Raw genomic sequence first — 25,120 nt, forward strand, 5'->3', positions numbered from 1 at the left:
GTCATCGTGCAAAAAAAAGATAAATAAATACAAAGTCCAACCAAAACAAAACGTCCACAGACATGGTCGCTGAACTTTGTGGATATTATACAAATATATCCATTCACCCTAAAAATTTTTAAAAAATACACCTATTTGAAACAATTACAACGTATGATGGGAAAAATGCAAAACACTCCACACTTATCCATGTTTGATGCATTTTAGTTGCTTGATATTTCTGATTGATTAGAAAACTTTAAGAAGGTCGTCACAGAAGTAAACAAGGTAGAAGTCGGACTTTCACATACTCCTAATATCAAATTATATTAATTATATATCCATGATGCTAATATAATATGTACACATATATATTTATAGGATATATATATATACATTTACATATATGTATACATATATATATATATATACACTCACTTTACATGCAGTCCATATATATATATACTGTATATATAATGTATGTAAAGGTTTCTGTGGTTTATCCGTTATACAGTGCTCAATACAGAGATTGAGCAGAATATACATTAGGTCAGAAGAAAACACAGAGGCTATATCATCCCTAAAAGCCTGTTTCGCAGGTTTCCTGCAAAACAGGCTTGTAGGGATGATGGGTCAAATGCAGAGAATAATTTCGCCACACCTAGTGTGTGAAGATCATTGGTACTTTAACTTTAATATAGCCTCTGTGTTTTTTCCTGACCTAACCTATATATATATATATATATATATATATATATATATATATATATATATATATATATATACTTACATTACATGCAGTCCATACAGTATATATATATATTTATATATATATATATATATATATATATATATATATATATATATATATATATATATATATATATATATATATATATATATATATATATATATACTTACATTACATGCAGTCCATACAGTATATATACATAGTTACTTGACATAATTTAGCCCAGTGTGGCCCCCAAGTCAAAAAGTTTGGACACCCCTGGTTTAGATTATAACAATTTTCTTTACCATAGGGAGACATCAGAAGGCTGCAGGGGAGGCACAGCAGTTTGGTAAAGATAAAATATATTTTTCCAAACCTGCAACTGTATCTTAAGTTGTATCAATGGCAACATTTTTTTGTTTTTAACATACAATTGTGCTACTAAAAATGCTTTTTTTTAACAGAGTCAGGTCGGTCCCAATCATACTAATTCTCACAATTATTTTCATTGAAATTGTGAATATTTTTTATTAATACTGTATCTCTAATGCAACTTCATTAAGTTTTTTTTCCTTTTATTCCTTTTCTTGTGTCCTAATTTCCAGCAAACAATGCCTCACGACAGGGGTGTCCAAAGTGTGGCCCGGGGGTCATTTGCGGCCAACAGCTCATTTTTGAACGGCCCACAGCACATTTTAAAAATACAATTATTAAAAAAACAAGGATTAAAACCCCACAAAACAGTGAAATAAAAGACCAAACAGGTGTAATGGAACAAAAAAAAGTTGAAATGTCCACACTAATAACAGAAAACTGACTTTTCTTTCTAAAAGTGTTCATATTACACTGGTTTTAAAAGTGAGAAATATCAAAATGGCCCCCGCATCCTTTCATTTTTCAGTGTGTGACCCTCAGTGGAAACATTTTAGATACCCCTGCCTAAGAGCATCAAAGCAGTACCAAAATCCTCGCGCGCTAAAAACACACGTTGCAGAAAAGCCACACTAATTTAGCGTTGGAATGCGTAATGTCACCGCCATGCCAGACAAAAAGAATTGAATGGAAACGGAAAGAGTCCGACGTTTCGCATCCAGTGGAAATCCACGGACACTGTTTGCACTTGTGATGTGTTTCTCTGTTTCTTTTGGTACTTATATGTACATACATATATATGTGTCACGTAGCACAGGAAACAATGAACATTTAAAGTGACCAATCGCACAATTTAGAATGGACTTTACAGCACATTATTACATGTAAATCACAGGTGTCAAACTCAAAGCCAGGGGGCCAAATCTGGCCCGCCACATTATTTTATGTGGCTCGCGAAAGCGTTAATAAAATGCTTAATCTTTTCTTACTAAGTCTATTTATTTCCCTTTTGACATTAAAAATAATGTACTGCATGCAATTGCATATCTTTTCAAATTCAATGTTATCAAAATATAATATAATCATTTATTCCAAACATATTTTTTGTTAAAATAAAGATAAATATTGTACTTAAATATCTGCTTGACTTAGGATTTCAAAACAAATTACCAAGCAAATTGTATACTGTAAAATTAAATTTTACGGTTAAATTCCGCCGACTGAGTTTTTTTTACTGTAAAATCAACTTTGATGCTGTTTTTTTTCCATATAAAAACACTAAAACATAAAAAAACTAACAAAAAAAACTTTAAAACAACAAGATTTTACGGTTAAAAAAAAACGGGCAACTCTGTTGCATGAATTTTACCGCTAAAAACAGTGGTATTGTTTTTCCATTCCATTCCATTTATTAAATTTTGTTATATGCTGTAAAAAAACAAAACAATATATTACTCATTGTTAAAAATGGCCCTGTGAGGGCAACCATAACTGCGATATGACTCTCAATTAGCTATTCCTCATCCTGCAGGGATGATACTCGTAAGAAATGTACTTTATCCGTCGCCATGGAGGCGAGGATTAGTGATTTAGAAGTACCTAAAACACTGCCGACTGCGGATAGATGTTAGCTGCTATTAAAGTTTGTATGCAATACATGTACTTTTTTTTGGTCAAAATGGAAAGAACAAATACGATTTGTAGGAAAAGTAAGAGCAATTTATTGACGCATTTTATTTTAAAGCTCTTGAGGGCCACGTTAAACCATGTGGCGGGCCAGATCTGGCCTCCGGGCGTTAAGTTTGACACTTGTGGTGTAGAGCAGAATCAAAAAATCACCTAATTAAATATTCAGACACAGTGTAACTGTTCAAAATGTGTTACCGTGGCCAAAACTATTAAATACACTTGTTAAATAAAACCTTGGCCTTGTTTTTAATGAATACTTAGGCCTACTACGCTACTGTATTTGAATGTTGGTCATTATGGTTGGCGAGTGTTTTTTACGCGCAAGAATGTTGGCACTGTTTGGACCCCATAATACCTGTTAAACAACAACATAACGCATGAATACTTTGGACATTGTAAGGCAGGAATAAACACGACAAGGCCACTAAGGACGTGTAACTGTTAAAGGTGCCGATATCATCAACTGGCCAAAGACAATTTTACAACCTAAAAAAAACGTTGCACATCAAAACAATCACATGCAAACATGACACTTAGCCTTTTGATGGTAGTGTGAATACTGCTTGGCTATTTGCCCCCTTCATTTGCAGCTGATGGGAAAATAACCGAATAAGCCGGAGGAGGTTCATCCGAATGAGACAGGAAGTTGGTGCTCGTCGAATAAGAAGGCGGTTCGTACGCAGGAGCAGATGGGGCCGGGACGAATACTGGTGGTGCGGACGGGTTTTGGCGGGTCAGTTGGGTGGGTGGACATGAATGAAACGCTGGAGAAGGTGCGTGAAATGCTGACGCATTCGGCGGAGGGTGGAGAACGCTCGATGATGAAGATAAATATGGAGGGCCGTATGAAGAAGATCCTGGTCTGCTGTAACCCCATGCCATGGAAGCAGGCTGATTAGGATTCATGATCGGTGGGCGAGTAAATGGATTACCCGGGTAAGAAGGCGGGGGTGCTGAATATGCTCGGGCTGCTGGGGAGGCAGGATAACAAGGCACACTGGCTGCAGGAGGGAGGAAGTCGCTGTTGTGAGAAGGCCCAAAATCACCAGGCTGAATACCGGACGTTAGTGCAGAAGGTATGATGATGATTGGGAGCTTGACCTCTGGGTCAAAGGCAAAACTTATATCTAAGTACACCTGAGGGGGAAAAAACATCTCGTTACCTCAGAAATACCAAAACAATTACATGTCAGATAGAGTTCTACATGTATACATAATAGGGATGATCTTGTTTAGTAACTGAAGTTACTAATGTCGCGAATGTGATGTCAGACAATCATCAGTCAGGATTAGAGTTGTCCCGACACCAATAGTTTGGTACCGGTACCAGTACCAAAATGTATTTCGATACTTTTCTAAATAAAGGGGACTGGTAGAAAATGGATAGATGGATGGATGGGTTCCCAATTTTTTTTTTTTTTTTTTTTTAACGGGCATGACGGCGCGTCGTCACGTCGTGACATTGCCTGGTTTACGAGCAGAGGAGCATGTTCAGCAGCGCACAATCACAGAGTACTTACAAGCAGACACAGTGTGTAGACAGAAAAGGGATAACGGACGCATTTGGGCCTAAAAACTGCAGATAAAGGTGAAGTTATAACACTGAAAACGCCCTCAGGAAGAGGTGCTTTAAGACATGGCTAGCTAGCTAGCGGCTAACGTCTATCCGCAGTCGCCAGTGTTTTAGCTACTTCTAAATCACTAATCCTCGCCTCCATGGCGACAAATAAAGTATGTTTCTTGCAAGTTCTTGGAAGACGAGGAATAGCTAAACATGCTTCACTACACACCGTAGCTCACCGGCATCACAATGTCATCTACTGTAATGATACCATGTACAGGAGCGTACCTACTTGATACTACTATGATTACATCGATATGTTTTAGCATCACAAAATCTATTTTATTTTTATTTTTATTTATATTATGTTTATAAACTCAGGAAATATGTCCCTGGACACATGAGGACTTTGAATATGACCAATGTATGATCTTGTAACTACTTGGTATCGGATCGATACCCAAATTTGCGGTATCATCCAAAACTTAGACTTAGACTTAGACTTAGACAAACTTTAATGATCCACAAGGGAAATTGTTCAACACAGTAGCTCAGTTACAATGATGGAAAGGACAATGCAGGTATAAATAGACTAATATAGCTCTAAAAAAAAATCTAACATATATACGAATATATACATAATATGTGTACAGAGTAATTTATATACAGATATATTATATTATGTATATAACGTATATACAATATAAACCAATGACCATGTACAATATTACAGTATATACAGTCTATATGACAGCAGCAGCATAAAATGGAGAGTAGGTCCAGCAGGAAATAGAAAATAGACATTATAAACAAAGAGAAGTAGCTAACATGTCAGGTGTCAGGTAATAGGCAGATATCATCTATTGCTGTATGGCGAGTGATTATACAGCTGGATGGAGTGTGGAATGAAGGAGTTCTTGAATCGCACAGTGCGGGAAGGAAGTTGAAGGAGCCTAATGTAAAGTATCCAAACAACAGAAGAATGAGTGATTATTACACTTAACAGAAATGTAGATAGAACATGTTAAAAGAGAAAGTAAGCAGATATTAACAGTAAATGAACAAGTGGATTAATAATTTGTTTTCTACCACTTGTCCTTAATAATGTTGACAAAATAATAGAATAATAATTGACACAATATGTTACTGCATACGTCAGCAGACTAATTAGGAGCCTTTGTTTGTTTACTTACTACTAAAAGACAAGTTGTCTAGTATGTTCACAATTTTATTTAAGGACAAACTTGTTCTTCGATTACAATAAGAAACATATGTTTAATGTACCGTAAGATTTTTTGTTAAAATAAAGCCAATAATGCCATTTTTTGTGGTCCCCTTTATTTGGAAAAGTATCGAAATACATTTTGGTACCGGTACCGTTACCAAAATATTGGTATCGGGACAACCCAGGTCTGAGCTGAAAAAGTTTGGGAAAACTTCCTCCGTACTAACTTCCTCTTATTTTGTATCACCCTACTTTACGACTACTTTAATAATGGAGAGCTGCCATAGGCACAATGGTTACCTTTAAGCAGTATTCCACTGAGAGGATGTCGCAGTTCTTGATGGTCAGCTCCTGATTGGTGGGAATCTTCAACGCCCAACTGACCTCTTTCTCCGAGTGAGGTCCAATACTTTGGCCAGCTATTTTGTGGATAGTTGTGCTTTCGTGTTTGGTACTGGTGTTGGCGGTGTATACGACGGCCTGGGACAAACGCACTTTGGGTGTCATGTCACTGGATGAGGAGTTGTTGATTTTTGCGACAACCACTGATGTTTGCCCTGGGGAAGAAACACAAACATTTTGTCAAACTGTCAACTTTCTCAGAGGATAATGTAACTAAATAACACAATGAGTGCACACACAGTAGTAGGGTTTGTTTGCCTTATTTATTAGCTACATATTTTGACTCAACAGTAGATCCCCACTATTAATACTTGTTATTATTCAAGTCCCCAACAAACAGTGTAAAACCACGAATAATGCACGGAACCACAGAGATAAGTGCTAAATGTTGATAATCTAAACCAGTTATTCTTAAACTGTGGTACAGAGAATCACTTATTTAAATATTCCAACACAGTGTTACTGTTCAAACTGTTTTACATTTTACAGTGGCCAAAAATATTAAATATACTTATTAAATGAAACATCTTCCTTGTTTTTAATGAATGTCTATGCCAACTATTCTACTGTATTTTATTGTTGGTCATTACAGTGGAGAGCTAAGTGTTTTCTGAGGTGGTACTTGGTAAAAAAAGGTTTCGGAAACCACTGTTTTAAAATCTGAAAACCAATTAATATACCTCTCACAGATATTAAATGCATTTTAAATTGAGTATTACACTGTCACAGGTGTCAAACTCAAAGCCCACCCCTTCATTTTATTTGGCCTTCGAACGCCTGGTAAGAAAGTGTCAACAAAGTACTTTATCTTTTCTTTTTCCTTCTTTCTATTTTGACAGAAAATGTACTCCATGCAATCTTAAATATTATGTAATAATGCATCAAATATATTTTTATACAATGTTAAAATATAACTTAATACTTTTTTTCTGCTTGACTTATGATTTCAAAGGAAGTTATCCATCCAATCATATACAATAAAGTTTAATGTTGAATGAATAATTAATAATAACAATTAAAATAATAAAAAATAAATACAATAATCATACAAATAAATCATCTTAATTTCGCCTCGGGATTAATAAAGTACTTCTGATTCTGATTAATGTGTTTTGTTTTGTTTTTACAGCATTTTACTGTAAATAGAAAAAACAGTACCTCTGTTTTTTGACAGTAACATTTTGTCAAATGAGTTGCCAGTTTTTTTTTTACTGAAACAAAACGGTGGTAGCGTTTTGCCATTTACAGTAACACACCTCAAAATCTACAGCTGTTTTTACGTTACAACTGGCAGCTTCGTTTGCAGAACTTTACCATAAAAAGCAGTTTCCGGATTACGGTAAGAATAAAAAAATACATTTTTTTTGGCAACAGCAATACTGTTTTTCCATTTACCGCGATATGCTGTAAAAACTAGGGCTGCAAATCTTTGGGTGTCCCACGATTCGATTCAATATTGATTCTTGGGGTCACGATTCGATTCAAAATCGATTATTTTCGATTCAACGCGATTCTCGATTCAAAAACTATATTTTTCCGATTCAAAACGATTCTCTATTCATTCAATACATAGGATTTCAGCAGGATCTACCCCAGTCTGCTGACATGCAACAGAGTAGTAGATTTTTGTAAAAAGCTTTTATAATGGTAAAGGACAATGTTTTATCAACTGATTGCAATAATGTAAATTTGTTTTAACTATTAAATGAACCAAAAATATGACTTATTTTATCTTTGTGAAAATATTGGACACAGTGTGTTGTCAAGCTTATGAGATGTGATGCAAGTGTAAGCCACTTTAGAACTATTGTTCTTTTTTTAAAAATTTTTTTATGAATGTCTGATAATGTCAATGAGGGATTTTTAATCACTGCTATGTTGAAATTGTAACTAATATTGACACTGTTGTTGATAATATTCATTTTTGTTTCACTACTTTTGGTTTGTTCTGTGTCGTGTTTGTGTCTCCTCTGCTCTGTTTATTGCAGTTCTGAGTGTTGCTGGGTCGGGTTTGGTTTTGGAATTGGATTGCATTGTTATGGTATTGCTGTGTATTGTTTTGTTGGATTGATTAATAAAAAAATAAAATAAATAAATAAATAAATAAAACATTAAAAAACGATTTTTTTTAAAATGAGAATCAATTCTGAATCGCACAACGTGAGAATCGCAATTCGAATTAGAATCTATTTTTTCCCACACCCCTAGTAAAAACCCCTGTGAATTTGGCAGTAAAGTTCTGCCCAGTTTTTTACTGTGAAATTAACATTTTTTTTGGAAAGTAAAAAAAACAATTACTAATCAAATGCATACAGTAGGACAATGTGTAATAATTCACTGTTAAAAGCGGCCCTCTGAGGTCAAACATAACTGCGATGTGGCCCTCAAAGACACCCGTTGTACTTACAAAATGTGCAGTTAAACAACATTATGTCTTGTCAAAGCATCTTCCTACTGGAAAACATGGGTGAAGTAACAGCAACATCAAACCAGATTATATTTAAATTATACAAAAACAAATGTATTAACTATTCAAAGTAAGAAAAACAATCCCAGAAATATTTGAATGAGTAGATGCTGAACCTTGAATTAGCAGGGATCTACTGTAAAAGTGTACTGTAAAAGCTATAGTATATGCATATTAGGGTTGTCTCAATACCAATATTTTGGTACCGGTACCAAAATGTATTTCGGTACTTTTCGATACTTTTCTTAATAAAGGAGATCACAAAAAAAAATGGCATTATTGGCTTTATTTTAACAAAAAATCTTAGGGTACATTAAACATATGTTTCTTATTGCAATCAAAGAACAATTTTGTCCTTAAATAAAATAGTGAACATACAAGACAACTTGTCTTTTAGTAGTAAGTAAACAAACAAAGACTCCTAATTAGTCTGCTGACGTATCAGTGTTGTTTTCGTCAACGATGACGATGACAAAATCATTTCGTTGACGCCACTTTTTTTCATGACTATAACAAGACGGTGACGAGATAAACATGTCTCTCTGATGACGAAAACATGACGAGACGTGTGTGAGTTTTCGTTGACGAGACGAGAACGGACGAAAATGTTAGTGGGTAATCTGTCAGACGTTTAAAATGCATGGCATTTCTGTTTATTGTGTGTGTGATGGGTCAGGTGTTGTACCGAAATCTGTTACCCATCGGAATTTGTAACTCCAGGGGGCGATGTTCCCATGGCGTTTGTTTGATGGTTAAACGGCAAGCCCAAAGAGGAGGAGAAGAAGAACGCTTGCGTAAATGGCGTAAACTATCCTTAATGCTGAAACGTCAGTTGTCAGAATTTCAGCATTAATAAATTACACATATTCTGGAAATCAATGACTTACTTTCATTATTGTATGAGTCCATTGTATCGCGTAAATGGCGTAAACTATCCTTAATGCTGAAACGTCAGGTGTCAGAATTTCAGCATTAATAAATAAATGAATTAATCCGGAAAATGTATGTGTGTGAGAGAGAATCAACAGCTGATACAATGGACTCATACTATAATGAAAGTAAGTCATTGATTTCCAGAATATGTGTAATTTATTAATGCTGAAATTCTGACAACTGACGTTTCAGCATTAAGGATAGTTTACGCCATTTACGCAAGCGTTCTTCTTCTCCTCCTCTTTGGGCTTGCCAGAATATGTGTAATTTATTAATGCTGAAATTCTGACAACTGACGTTTCAGCATTAAGGATAGTTTACGCCATTTACGCAAGCGTTCTTCTTCTCCTCCTCTTTGGGCTTGCCGTTTAACGATCAAACAAACGCCATGGGAACATCGCCCCCTGGAGTTACAAATTCCGATGGGTAACAGGTTTCGGTACAACACCGGCAACACAGATGCATCGGCGCATGCGTCGAGCTCATAGAGCGATACCCTGTGTCGGTGCGCGTACCGCTTTTAGAAAGTCACGTGACCGATCATGAGCTGCTTTGGTCACGTGACCGATACGCGAACTGTATCGCACTGACGCCTCCTCTGTGGCCTGTGAGCAACGTTCCCTCTAAGGTGCGCGCCTGCGCAATTGCGCACTGCTCAAGCGTCCTCTACGCACACTGTGCGTCGCACAGCAAATATATGCCGCGCACCAAATCAAACCCATCTGAATTCTAAACAAAATAAACACATTTATCCTGTGTAATTTTGAAATGCAACTTTGAGTGACAGTGACAACAAGCGGCCCTAACAGTGTTCGTCAACAACACGCATACCACTAAGCCACTGGTGCGCTTATGGCCACACAAAAAGTCGGACAACTCAAACACCGCACAAAGTTACACTATGACTCCTCAGTCATACGTGTGCTTATTTTTCTGTCATTTATTATTAATGTTGATTTATTGATATTAATCATGGAATGCTGTTACTTGAGAAAGTTACAGGAACGACGGCGTGGCAAAGTTGGTAGAGTGGCCGTGCCAGCAATCGGAGGGTTGCTGGTTATTGGGGTTCAATCCCCACTTTCTACCATCGTAGTCACGATACATGATCACATTATTTATTGACTGTATCTAAAAAAGATAAAAATATATTTTTATTTAAATGAAGATATGAAAGAATCCTAAATGAAATACAATGACTTGGTTTATATTATTGTATATACTAGGTCAGACCTGGGCATTCTGCGGCCCGCGGGCCGCATCCGGCCCTTTGTGCGTCCCTGTCCGGCCCGCGTGAGGCCAATTATGAATTACAAAATACATTTTAAAAAGTATCTATGTCGAGTGTGCAATACAACGGTGCTGCTTTTGTTTTGAAAATCGTTATTTGTATGTATTCCGTATGGACGTATGCGTGTGCGTGATTGTGAGTGAATGTGAACAGCTGCAATCATTAATTACAAAATAAAGTTGAAAAAACATCTATGTCGTGCGCGCAATACAACTGTGCTGCTTTTATTTTGAAAAGTATTATTTATGGGCGTGTGTCCGTGTGTAACCTGCGAGTGAAGGTGCACACGCAGCGACAAGTGATGCACGGTTTACACCCGAGACGCCAAAAAGAGAAAAGTTGATGAAGAATGGCGTGTTTCCAACAAGACATGGACTGCAAAGCAACGTTCCCTCGAAGGTGCGTGCCTGCGCAATTGCGCACTGCTCAAGCGTCTGCTGCGCGCAGCAAATATATGCCGCGCACCAAATCAAATCCCATCTGAATTCTAAACAAAATAAACATATTTATTCTATGTAATTTTGCAATGCAACTTTGAGTGACAGTGACAACAAGCGGCCCTAACGGTGTTCGTCAACACCGTTCAATTATTGTAACGTCTATCGAGATGCTTCAAGGACAGGAATTATATCGATCACTTTATTGAGCAAAACTGTTTATATTCGGACATAACCACACCAAAAACATGAGTAAAACAATTCTATCTCGAAAAACTAGTCATTTTCTGCCGTACAAACCAGGCCAAAACCAACTTGTCATCTGTCACCAACACGCATACCACTAAACCACTGGTGCGTTTATGGCCACACAAAAAGTCGGACAACTCAAACACCACACAAAGTTACACTATGACTCCTCAGTCATACGTGTGCTTATTTTACTGTCATTTATTATTAATGTTAATTTATTTATAATAGTCATGGAATGCTGTTACATACACTATGTTGAAGTATTACTATTATTATTAATTATTATTATTATTATTATTTATCTTACGGTATATATCAAAAATAATATTGAGCAAAATTTATTTGAAATATTGTCGATGTGGCCCTCCAGCAGTGCTCGGGTTGCTCATGCGGCCCCCGGTAAAAATTAATTGCCCACCCCTGTACTAGGTCATAAAATCAGTGTCAGTTGAGTCGGTTTATAGGTTGCCTGTAGGGATTTTTAATGTCCAGCAGATGTCAGTATTTAGTGAGACAGTATTGACACAGTAGCAATACAGTTTTGCAATGTGTCGAAACGCTTCATGACGCCTCATCAACCCATCACTATGTGTGTCAATTAAAACCACGCCCACCAACTGACGTGCAGCGCACAACGTGCTCAACACGTCAGACTGTTGTTACTCATCAGGCAATGGACCGTGATGGCAGCGGCAGTTTCAACACAGGGGCTCGGTGGTCGCAAACGTAGAGACGACATATGGGTGTATTTTAAATATAACCCAGCAGATAATAAAACAGAGTGTATTGTGAAGGAATACGGTGACAAATGTGGCCACAAAATATGCGGAAAAAATACGACCAACCTTAAGGCTCGCCACAAGGATATTTTTTCGAAGGTAAGTTACAAATGCTGTTAACATAATCGATAAATGTCATAGTAAGCTAATACATTAGTACGTTTTCCACATACTCCTGGCGCAAATGGGCTGCTAACTTCAGGCTAAAGTTAGCTTTTGTTACGCTAACGTCAATTCATTATGTGTGTGTTACTTTAGCAACATGTTTAGCCATGTTTACATTCAGTGACGGTGTGGTTATCTCTTTGTGAGTACGTTCTGTCAGCACGTAACTTGATATGTTAAACAGGTCGAGTTACTGTTATACGTAGAGTCTGCTAGCTTTAGCCTAAAAGCCACAAGTGACGTTGTGCAGCCCCATTAAGGAATCAGGAATTAATTGATTATTTTATTACATGGTTTGCACAAATTAAAGAGAGTGGGGTTGTATGATATCTGTTGTAATTGCACTGGCAGACAGGGCCAAGTTGAGCATATGTGTTCCTCATCCATCACTCATATTTTGGGCATGTTTATGTTCATTGTACTTTAACAAATTCTGAGAAATAAAGCCACAATTGCTGAAGTAGAATGTTTTTGTTTTTTTGGCTTTTTTGGAGTAATGAACTTTGATTCCACTGTTACCACTTTATCTGTGTGTAATACACAATCCTTGGATCAGAAATTTGCTGTTGGGTGGAAACCTTATATGTCTAAAACCATTCCTTTATTGTTATTATTCGTGAAAATAGCAGATCTGCAAGCTTACAATGGGTTGAACTTATAGATCTGCTGCTATTTTCACAACTTATGTGTGACACTGCCCAACAGCAATCTCCAATACTTATTGACCTAAATTAATTTGTTAAAAGACTATACGTATATACTTATATTATACTTTTTATTCTTTTTTTTTGGACTAAAACTAGACTAAAACCTTTTTGACTTTTCATCGACTAAAACTAGACTAAAACCCTTTTGAGTTTTCGTCGACTAAAACTGGACTAAAACTATCACATATAAAAGTGACTAAAACTAATAAGCATTTTAGTCCAAAAGACTAAGACTAAGACTAAATGTAAGATGGTTGTCAAAAACAACACTGTGACGTATGCAGTAACATATTGTGTCATTTATCATTCTGTTATTTTGTCAACATTATGAGGGACAAGCTGTAAAAATGATTATTAATCTACTTGTTCATTTACTGTTAATATCTCCTTGTTTTCTCTTTCAACATGTTCTATCTACACTTCTGTTAATATGTAATAATCACTTATTCTTCTGTTGTTTGATACTTTAAATTAGTTTTGGATGATACCACACATTTAGGTATCGATCCGATACCAAGTACTTACAGGATCATACATTGGTCATATTCAAAGTCCTCATGTGTCAAGGGACGTATTTCCTGAGTTTATAAACATAATGTGAATTTAAAAAAAAAGGAAAAAACAGTTTGTGACGATAAAAAATATTGATGTAATCATAGTGGTATCGACAAGATACGCTATTGTACTTGGTATCATTACAGTGGATGTCATGTTTAGATCCACCCAGGGTATTTGTTTACATTCAGGAGTGCTAGCTTTTGTTAGCGGTGACGCCGGTGAGCTATTGTATCCTCCTATGGTGTGTAGTGAAGCATGTTTAGCTATTTCTCGTCCTGCAGTGATAATGATACTTGTAAGAAACGTACTTTATTTGTCGCCATGGAGGCAAGGATTAGTGATTTAGAAGTAGCTAAAACACTGCCGACTGCGGATGGATGTTCACTGCTAGCTAGCTAGCCATGTTTTAAAGCACCTCTTCCTGAGGGCGTTTCAGTGTTATAACTTCACCTTTATCGTCAGTTTTTAGGCCAAAAGGCGTCCATTCTCCCTTTTCTGTCTACACATTGTGTCTGCTTGTAAGTACTCTGTGATTGTGCGCTGCCGAACATGCTCTTCTGCTCGTAAAAACAGTAATGTCACAACATGACGTCATGCCTGGGAACCGGTACTTTTCAAACAGAGTATAGTACCGTTTTTGATTCATTAGTACCGCAATACTGTACCAGTACCGGTATACCCCATCCATCCATCCATTTTCTACCGCTTGTCCCTTTCAGGGTCACGGGGGGTGCTGGAGCCTATCTCGTACAACCCTAATACATATATCTAGTTCTTCTTTCTCACCTGGGGCATAAGCCGTCCGATCAACAGTGACTTCCATGTGCACATGTCCGCTTGAGAACATTCCCACTTCTTTGTCTGTTACTCCAATTTGTCGTGACTAGAAAAGGAACACACAGAAAACTCCAGTTAATATATCCCACAACTATCTTATTATACAGAGAAATAAAAAATTGGGAGGACGGAAAGAAGAGCTGTGTAAGGACCATCCATCCATCCGTTTTTCCACCGCCTATCCGAGTCCAGGTCTTGGGGGAAGCAGTCCGGGATGATTGAACTCCTCACCCTATATCTGAGGGTAATCCCAGACATCCTGTGGAGGAAACTTATTTCTGCCGCTTGTATTCGCAACCTCTTCCTTTATCCGAAAGCTTGTGAGCATCGGTAAGGGTAGAAACGTAGACTGACCGGTAAATCGAGAGCTTTGCCTTCTGGCTCAGCTCCTATTTCACCACAACAGGCCGGCGCAGTGATCCGTCTGTCAATCTCACATTCCATTCTTCCCTCCCTCGTGAACAAGACCTCGAGATACTTGAACTCCTCTATTTGAGGCGGAGGTTCACTCCCAACCCGGGGGTGAGGATTAGTGATTTAGAAGTGGCTAAAACACTGCCGACAGCGGATGGATGTTCGCCGCTAGCTAGCCAGCCATGTCTTAAAGCACCTCTTCCTGAGGGCGTTTCAGTGTTATAACTTCACCTTTATCTATAGTTTTTAGGCCAAAATGCATCCGTTCTCCCTTTTCTGTGTACACACTGTGTCTGCGTCTGCTTGTAAGTACTCAGTGATTGTGCACTGCCGAACATGCACCTCTGCTCATAAAACCAGCAATGTCACGATGTGACGACGCGCCGTCATGCCCGGGAACCGGTACTTTTCAAACACAGTATAGTACCGTTTTTGATTCATTAGTACCGCGATACTATACTAGTGCTGGTATACCGTACAACCCTAGTTTTTACGCATGATGTCACGTTAGATGTCTGCATATTGTCGCTTAAAATCTGGTAGGCCAACACCAAACAATTGACTATACAGTAGTTGTAACTTTTCGTATGATTCGGTTTTCGACCAAATTTTGCCTTCGGTTTTGTACATCGTACAAACTAGTCTGTTGGCGAGAGTCTTCAGTAAATGCAAAAATTATGTTGCAAGACATTTTCATGCATACATTTTATTCAACGTTTATACGTATTTCACAGTGTTTTCTGCAGGTAAAACGACAATTATTCCTTATAAAATGTGTTTTGTGTTGATATTTTTGGCTGTCTGGTAAATTGGATTTACATGATTACTTAAGGGAAAGACTGCTTTGTTTTTTGTACAATTTGGTTTTCGTTTGCTATTTATTAGGGGAATATTTACAGTGAACTGTACTTGAGATCTTATCTCATGAGCAGTAGATCATATTTAAAGACATCCGGTAGTTCCTATCTTTGCAAATACACACACACACTGTATCTCCTTAGGTTCCGGAAGAAGAGGTACCAGGAACGAGATGAAGGGAGAATGGACAGATGTGGCGTGTATCTTTCAGTTTTGTTCTCCGCCAAGGTGGCACACCAAGGAGGACAAAAGCATATGTGGTGGGTGACCATTTTAGAGATTGCTCCGAACTTTAGACTGGCTTGGTTCGCTCCACAGCGCTGATATTACTATTGTTTGTACTTATTCTTTTCTGTAGATTAAATTGGTAATCTTTCATTCTAGTCACCTGACATAATCCTTGGAACAAAAGGATCTGGGTGGACTCTTCCCTTCAAAAGCGAGGGTCTAATATATTTTAGAAAGGCTTGATAATGGAAAAACAAGGTACTAATGCTAAATCGTTTTGCTTAATCTTTGGCTTTTTTACCAAACTAACCCCAAAAAAGGACCAGTCTTAACGTTGGGGCTTTGTGTGAAGAAGAATGCAAGAAGATAAGAGTATGCGCTAAACCTCACAGGAAGTAAAGTGGAATAAAGGATTTTAATTTGCGTTATTTCCAATGGAAAACAATGACTGAAAATGGAGGATGACGCGGGTCTTCCAAACATTTTTGGATGTCCCACTCTAGCTTTTTTTAAATGATATTCCCTCTCTTCATGTAAAGTATGGTACTATATAGGCCTAAGCGATATGGCCTAAAAATAAATTATCCTTTTTTTTTTTTACAAAAAAATGTATTTACAATTTTTATCCCTACTTTTTAAAGAAACCGGTGCATACAAATGACCATACCAAGTTTTGCTTTTACGTGATAAAAAAAAAGTAGTTTGAAATGGCACTGCCGCTAAAACAAACAATCCAAGTATTGTTTGTTTTAAGAAAATAACAGGAAATTATTATCCCCGACTGAAAGCTTAGCAAGATAGACATTTTTATGAAGTGCGTTATTTTTAGAACAGATATAAATTGGACTTTGTATCTAACTGTGTTTCCGGTTTGGTGGCTGCAGGATTAGGTCTTTCCTTTTTGCAGATGATGTGGTCCTGATAGCTTCATCTGGCCAGGATCTTCAGCTCTCACTGGATCGGAGAATCAGCACCTCCAAGTCCGAGTCCATGGTTCTCGCCCGGAAAGGGTGGAGTGCCTTCTCCGGGTTGGGGAGGAGACCCTGCCCCATGTGGAGGAGTTCAAGTACCTCGGAGTCTTGTTCACGAGTGAGGGAAGAGTGGATCGTGAGATCGACAGGCGGATCGGTGCGGCGTCTTCAGTAATGCGGACGCTGTATCGATCCGTTGTGCTGAAGAAGGCAAAGCTCTCAATTTATCGGTCGATCTACGTTCCAATCCTCACCTATGGTCATGAGCTTTGGGTTATGACCGAAAGGACAAGATCACGGGTACAAGCGGCTGAAATTAGTTTTATAGCTCATTCTAGTATATACTGTGATCATTTTGCTCGTATGTTGATCAAAAAAAGTATGGATTGTTCTAATCAAATAAAGTTATTCAATATAGGGCTTCCTATGGGAGGAAAAACGCCTGTCTTGAATAAAATACTTGTGTAAATAAAAATGTAGCATTAAGAGGTCTCTATAGTTTAGTAAATGGGTGTTCGGACACCACATCTTGATCGACTTGCAGCATGTCCGCTATAGTGATTGTTTTCCACTGTGCTTCTTTTTCTCATGATACATGGTACCTTGTGTAAATTATTCCACCACAGTAAGCTGCTTTTTAGGAGGAGTTTGCTTGTTTGTTGTTAGGTTCTTATTCGCCTTATAAGTGTCGCATCTCCACCACTTGGCTGGATGCTTTGGTTACAGATAATGGAATAAGTTTGTTGTGCTGCTGCCTTTTTTAAACAAACTTTGCAGCGTGCACTCATTTGGTCCACGTTTGTTGCCGCAAAACCAAACCGCTGACAACACTTTTCTTTTCCTGGAAACAAACTTCTCGCTCTCGTTTGCGTTTTTTGATAAGTGTGTGTGAATGCAAGGAAATGAGGAGGGCGGAAGCTCCAGAAGCTCCTATGGGCAAAAAATATGCAGGAACAAGAAGAGGAAAATATCGATGTTAAATGTTCCAAATCATCTGCATCAAAAAAGTTGAACTCATTGATAAAAACATATTTATTGCCCAGGCCTAGTATCGAAGACGGGGTGATGGGGCACATCTTTTTCATTTTCAGATAAGTGAAAGTAAAATGACAAACCATCAGTGATTGTAGTTGTGGGAAAGACCTGGAGCAAAAATGTATCTTTTGTTCAATAGTCTGATCCACTCTCCAACTTCTGGACAACTTTGCTTCCAACTTGTAGACAATAGATCCATGGCTGCCTTTGAAGCTTGAAGGCATGCTCCTGTAACAGATATCACACATGCAATGTAAACAGAACAGTAATTCATATATTTAGTGATTTACTTTGACAATCGTGCGTCACATTAATTCATGTTGAATCTCTTACTTACGTTGACGGTAAGGTAAAGCTAAAGTTATACACATGGGTACCTCGGGGAAGCACAGTCTCTGCAAATGAAAGAAGTGGGATTTTACGATTAGCCTGATGACAAGTACAGTACAACTGGTATGGTAGTAAAACCCAACAGTAGTGTTGGTTGGAAAGATCACGATGGTTGTCATTGTCAATAGGGTCAGACAAGAGATTTGTTTTGACCTATAAGCCACGCACCAGTCTTGAATTTCTTAATTGATAACTCAAATGGGGTTCTGCAGAGCCACTAAATTCCCCGCATAACAAACCTGTACAAGCAACAGTTGGCGTTATATACCATAATGGGGCGGTATAGCTCGGTTGGTAGAGCGGCCGTGCCAGCAACTTGAGGGTTGCAGGTTCGATCCCCGCTTCCGCCATCCTAGTCACTGCCGTTGTGTCCTTGGGCAGGACACTTTACCCACCTGCTCCCAGTGCCACCCACACTGGTTTAAAGCTAAATCTTTTAACGTCCGCACTGTTTTTATTTTTATTGTCTGCATTTTAATTTTGCTTTTATTTTCTTTCATTTCACTTTGTTGTCTGTGAAGCACTTTGAGTCTGCCTTGTGTATGAAAAGCGCTATACAAATAAAGTTGCCTTGCCTTAAATGTAACTTAGATATTGGGTTTCACTATGTAAAGCGCTTTGAGTCACTAGAGAAAAAGCGCTATATAAATATAATTCACTTCACTTCATAATACTGCCACTACCATGCTTAACAGTAGGAATGGTGTTCTTGGGATTAAAGGCCTCACATTTTCTCCTCCAAACATATCGCGTGGTATTGTGGCCAAACAGCTTAATTATTGTTTCATCTGACATCACATGGACAAAAATAAGACCTTCTGGAGGAAAGTTCTGTGGTCAGATGAAACAAAAATTGAGCTGAACACCATGCCTACCGTCAAGCATAGTGGTGGTAGTATTATGCTCTGAGCCTGTTTTGCTGCCAATGGAACTGGTGCTTTACAGAGAGTAAATGGGACAATGAAAAAGGAGGATTACCTCCAAATTCTTCAGGACAACCTAAAATCATCAGGCTGGAGGTTGGGTCTTGGGTGCAGTTGGGTGTTCCAACAGGACAATGACCCCAAACACACATCAAAAGTGGTAAAGGGATGGCTAAATCAGGCTAGAATTAAGGATTTAGAGTGTCCTTCCCAAAGTCCTGACGTTTAACGTGTGGACAATGCTGAAGAAACAAGTCCATGTCAGAAAACCAACAAATTTAGCTGAACTGCACCAATTTTGTCAAGAGGAGTGGTCAAAAATTCAACCAGAAGCTTGTGGATGGCTACCAAAAACACCTTATTGCAGTGAAACTTGCCAAGGGACATGTAACCAAATATTAACATTGCTGTATGTATACTTTTGACCCAGCAGATTTGGTCACATTTTCAGTAGACCCATAATAAATTCGTAAAAGAACCAAAATGTTTTTTGTGACCAACAAGTATGTGCTCCAATCGCTCTATCACAAAAAAAAAGGGGTGTAGCAATTATTGGAAACTCAAAACAGCCATGACATTATGTTCTTTACAAGTGTATGTAAACTTTTGACCATGACTGTATGTATATAAAATGTTGATGGAGTTTTTTTTAGAGCGCTTTATAAGAGAACTGGATCGAATCTCCATGACTTGCATTGTTAGCCACCTTGCAAGTGTTTATTTACAATTTTCCATGCATACACAAATTGTCATATAGGAATTGTAATGATAGGCAAAATTCCCCAAAAGTGCAGTTCTCCTGTCAGAAATTGCAATTGTCAAAAAGAAGAGGACTTAAAGTGGTGCCTTGAGGAACGCCTCAGTGATGTAAATCACAAGTTTGGACCCCAGTGTTCTATGTTTGCTAGTTGTAACGGAGGCCAGCCGGTGGTGGCTGGGCCATGTGTACGTTGGTAAACCTCCCTGACAACCTCAAGAGCAGTGCTGGATATCGAGTTGATAGCTCGGACTTTTAGCTCGGTAGCTAGCACACTCGTCTATCATGGTTCCAGTCCCGGGCGGACCAGAGAAAGCAGAGAGTGAACCATGTGGGTTACACTAGCAAGGCTAAAATGTCAGTGCAAGGGTATGCCAATGTGTTTACAGTGGTCCAAGTTCCTACATACAACGTTTTTTTTAGAATTTGCTGAAAAAATGTTTGTTTACCAAGTTTTGCACTGAACTCAGGAGCCAATATGGTGTCATTCCTGAGCCGGGTTTGGCCCCTGGGCCGCCAGTTGAATACCCCTGGTGTGAAGTGTGCAAACAGACCCTTAAGGTTGAGCTATTAAGAGGTATATTGTGTATATCAGGTGTGTTCAAACTTTTTCCAGCGAAGGCCGTGTATATAAGAGTTGAAGGCTTCAGGGGCCAAGTTGATACATTTCGTACATTCAAGTTACTAGAACCAATACAATGTCAATGTGTGCTACCTGAACACAACATCCTTATCTTAGCTTTGTGTTATCAGTAAAAAAAATTCTAAATTAAGCATTTTCAACCAAAAATTTTTATAAATTAACCAAAAAAAATATTGATTTTACAGTAGTATTGGCCACTAGACGCGACCAAAACAACAACAGTATCCTGGCCACTGATTGGCTCAGCCTCAGGCAGCATCACTAACTTAAGAATTCTAACTTTTGCAGTTTTGCAGTCGAACACCTCAGTCATATACTGCAGGAAGGGGATTCAAATGGCCTCATTTGTCTTGGTTTACCTGACTCATGAAACGTGACAATTTGGGAGGTGCCCTATCCATTTTAGCCGCCAGACGGCAGTAGAGTGTTGAATATCTTCAAATATGTTTTGTGGCAAATCCAACTTTGACCACGGCGTCAGTCGCTATGTAGAGTGGCGTAGGGCTGGGCGATATATCGATATACGCGATATATTGCGGGTTTGTCTCTGTGCGATATAGAAAATGACTATATCGTGATATCGGAGTATACGTTCTCACGCAGTTGCTTTTAGCTGCTGGCATTACACGACAGGCTCTTCCCACTCTTTCTTGTGTCTCATTCTCAGACAGCAAGCGCACATTCTTACATACGTCACATACTGTCACGTCATACGTCACATACGTATACGCCCTCGCGCAGCAGAGAGGTAGCGGCATGGGTAACGTTAGCTGTGGTGCGAGTGGTAATACGAGAGAAAGAAGGTGCGAATCTGGTAACAAATGAAGGAAGAATTCATTCCCGAGAAAAACAGCACAGGGTCCATCGTCTGGCGGTGGTTTGGCTTCAAGCGGGAATATGTCGAACAGACAACCGTAATTTGTCAAGTGTGGGGCAAAAGTGTTTCTACAAAAAGTAGCATTACTGCTAATATGTAGCATCATTTGAAAAGTCACCCACTAGAGAATCAAGAGTGCTTACTCCGCATGTCAACATCTCCGTTCGGTGCCACACGCCCACACCATCAAAATGCCGAGGCAAACATTTCCAGATCAACTCCGTATGAAAAAAAGAGTCCACGACAAAAGGAGATAATGTCCGCCGGAACCTACCACATAGCGAAGGATGTACACTATTTGATTTCCTATTATGCAGCTCATTTTTGTTTGACACTTATTTAAATATCTTGTGTGAACGCCACTATTGTAGTGGCGTTCTGTACAAAAAATGCACTTTAATTTAGTGTTGTTTTGATAAGTCATCTTAGTGACGTCATGCACAAAAGTGCAATAATAGCTTGTTTTAAAATGTCTCTGACAATCTTGCACTTTCTGTTTTGGAAATGACGTGAATGTTTGTGCCACTGCTTAATAACTGTTTAATAAATACAGTTTTGGTAAATTGACTTAGTTGTGATTTCCCTCTCTGCATGAAAGTTTAAAATGAGCATATATTAATGCAGTATGAACAAGAATGTTTTAATGTAGACACATAGAATCATCATACTGCTGTGATTATATGCATCAAGTGTTCATTCAAGGCTAAGGCAAAATATTGAGATATATATCGTGGATAGGTTGATTGGCAACACTAAATTGGCCCTAGTGTGTGAATGTTGTCTGTCTATCTGTGTTGGCCCTGTGATGAGGTGGCGACTTGTCCAGGGTGTACCCCGCCTTCCGCCCGAATGCAGCTGAGATAGGCTCCAGCACCCCCGCGACCCCAAAAGGGACAAGCGGTAGAAAATGGATGGATGGATATTGTGTATCGCGATATGGCCTAAAAATATCGAGATATTAAAAAAAGGCCATATCGCCCAGCCCTAGAGTGGCGCATTCAAAATGATTACCCCCCACCCCCCATCATGCGAGATCCACTCAGGCATGGGGCCATACGAATCCCTTCTCTACTGTAACTTGTTACCTGACAAATGCTAATTGTTAGTATGTTAACTTTTAAAGGTAATTTTACATGCATACACTTCATACACATATAACCTGGTACTTGACGCATTCTAACTTTAGCATTTCTGCACCCACATACTGAAATTGCCTATTATAATTTGTTTAAGTAGTGCTCTAATCCGGCATGTGTTTAGTTTGCCTTTGGAATGTGTCACAGGCCAATAAAAAACAAGCTGCGGGTTGCAAATGGCAACACTGGCCGCACTTTGGACAGTACACGTAAGCGACAAGGCTGAAAACCAACATTGAATGCCCATGACCTTGGATTCCTCAGGCGGTACGGCATCAAAAACGGACATCAGTGTGTAAAGGATATCACCACATGTGCTCAGGAACACTTCAGAAAACCACTGTCAGTAACTACAGTTCGTCGCTTAATCTGTAAATTCAAGTTAAAACTCTACTATGCAAAGCAAAAGCCATTTATCAACAACACCCAGAAACGCCGCCGGCTTTGCTGGGACCGAGCTCATCTAAGATGGACTGATGCAAAGTGGAAAAGTGTTCTGTGGTCTGACAAGTTCACATTTCAATTTTCAATTTTCATTTTTTTGGAAACTGTGGACGTCGTGTCCTCCGGAACAAAGAGGAAAAGAACCATCCGGATTGTTATAGGCGCAAAGTTAAAAAACCAGCATAATAAATTATAAATGTGTTATACTTGTATAGCGCTTTTCTACCTTCAAGGTACTCAAAGCGCTTTGACAGTATTTCCACTCACCCATTCACACACACATTCACACACTGATGGCGGGAGCTGCCATGCAAGGCGCTAACCAGCAGCTATCAGGAACAAGGGTGAAGTGTCTTGCCCAAGGACACAACGGACGTGACTAGGATGGTAGAAGGTGGGGATTGAACCCCAGTAACCAGCAACCCTCCGACTGCTGGCCCGGCCACTCTACCAACTTCGCCACGCCGCCCCCTCATCGCCGACCCATACCATCACAGATGCTGTGATGGTATGGAGGTGTATTAGTGCCCAAGGCATGGGTAACTTACACATCTGTGAAGGCACCATTAATGCTGAAAGGTACATTTCGCCACACCTAGTGTGTAACAATCATTGGTACTTTTGGAGCAACATATGTTGTCATCCAAGCAACGTTATCATGGACGCCCCGGCTTATTTCAGCAAGACAACGCCAAGCCACGTGTTACGACAGTGTGGCTTTATAGTAAAAAGTGCGGGTACTAGACTGGCCTGCCTGTAGTCCAGACTTGTCTCCCATTGAAAATGTGTGGCGCATTATGAAGCCTAAAATACCACAACGGAGACTGTTGAACAAGCTGTACATCAAACAAGAACGGGAAATAATTCCACCTGAAAAGCTTCAAACATTGGTTTACCGAGTACCAAATGTTTACCGAGTGTTGTTAAAAGGAAAGGCCATGTAACACAGTGGTAAAAATGCCCCTGTGCCAACTTTTTTGCAATGTGTTGCTGCCACTAAATTCTAAGTTGATGATTATTTGAAGAAGAAAAAATCAGTTTCTCAGTTCGAACATTAAATATCTTGTCTTTGCAGTCTATTCAATTGAATATAAGTTGAAAAGGATTTGCAAATCGTTGTATTCTGTTTTTATTTACGAATTACACAACGTGCCAACTTCACTGGTTTTGTCATTCATTTCAGTCAAACAACCCTGCTGATTTTTATCATCACCCATAATAATTGTTTGAGACATGTTCATAACGGGTGCCCTTTATTCCTGGCTTGAGCATGTGGCCCCCAAAGTGTCTGGGCACGTCCCTGACTAGAGTTGAGAGTCCTGTAGTAAAAACAAGTCCTACCATCGTTCTCTGCAGCGGTGATCAAAAAGTGTTTGAGCTTGAAGTATCTGCGGTGTGCCGAGTGTGTGTAGTTGTGGTTCCCGCTCCTCGTCGTCCAGCGGACTTGAGCCTCTCCTTTGACTTTGACGAACAGGTTTTGCACGGCCGTGGGCTTCAGCAAGGCCAGCGTGACTTTCCCTGAGAGAGTGTCCCCTTCGGAGAAGGTCCTGTCCTCATTCAGGGCGTTGTAATCGATCGAAAAGCCGTTAATCGCGGGCATATTTTGCAAAGAGGGAGCATGAATGAAGACAAAAAATAGATATTCATCAAACAGTCATGCAATCGATCCACAGTTTTTGTGACTTGGTCAGTTTTTTTCTTCTTCCCCGAGACCCTCCTGACGCCGAGCCACTGATACGATCGGACAGGCCACACCCATTGTAGTGTTAACACAACACAAAGAGCTCTGCTGCCATCTAGCGTTCACAAGGGAAAGTGCATGTCACTTCTGTACACAAATATTGTTCGGATGGTGTTCAGTACTGTATGTATGTTTTTTGTTTTTGAACCTGTATACATAATAAACGGTCAAAGTATGCAGGGGACCATTTTGATATATTTTTTTTATTTCGGAAAAAAAACACACCTGAAAACAGACATTATGTATATTTAAAAACAAAACTGCGTCAGCGAGTGTTGTGTCATAGGTGACAAAGCATGATGTAGCGGCTGGCTAC

The 25,120-nt window shown here is 38.9% G+C and overlaps 1 protein-coding gene across 1 annotated transcript; it reads right to left on the bottom strand.

Moving 5' to 3' along the window:
- Positions 1–914: 914 nt before the first annotated feature.
- On the bottom strand, positions 915–24,805 carry si:dkey-172m14.1 (uncharacterized protein LOC567451 homolog). The gene is made up of 6 exons (XM_062049574.1): positions 24,405–24,805; positions 18,231–18,288; positions 17,974–18,121; positions 14,337–14,433; positions 5,860–6,116; positions 915–3,910 (listed from the first exon to the last, which is right to left on the bottom strand). The coding sequence occupies exons 1-6, from the start codon at positions 24,661–24,663 to the stop codon at positions 3,341–3,343; spliced, it is 1,389 nt and encodes a 462-aa protein (XP_061905558.1). The 5' UTR covers positions 24,664–24,805; the 3' UTR covers positions 915–3,340.
- Between the last annotated feature and the right edge of the window lie 315 nt (positions 24,806–25,120).

The sequence above is a fragment of the Entelurus aequoreus genome, linkage group LG06, assembly GCF_033978785.1.
Source record: "Entelurus aequoreus isolate RoL-2023_Sb linkage group LG06, RoL_Eaeq_v1.1, whole genome shotgun sequence".
In the NCBI taxonomy this organism is placed as follows: domain Eukaryota; kingdom Metazoa; phylum Chordata; class Actinopteri; order Syngnathiformes; family Syngnathidae; genus Entelurus; species Entelurus aequoreus.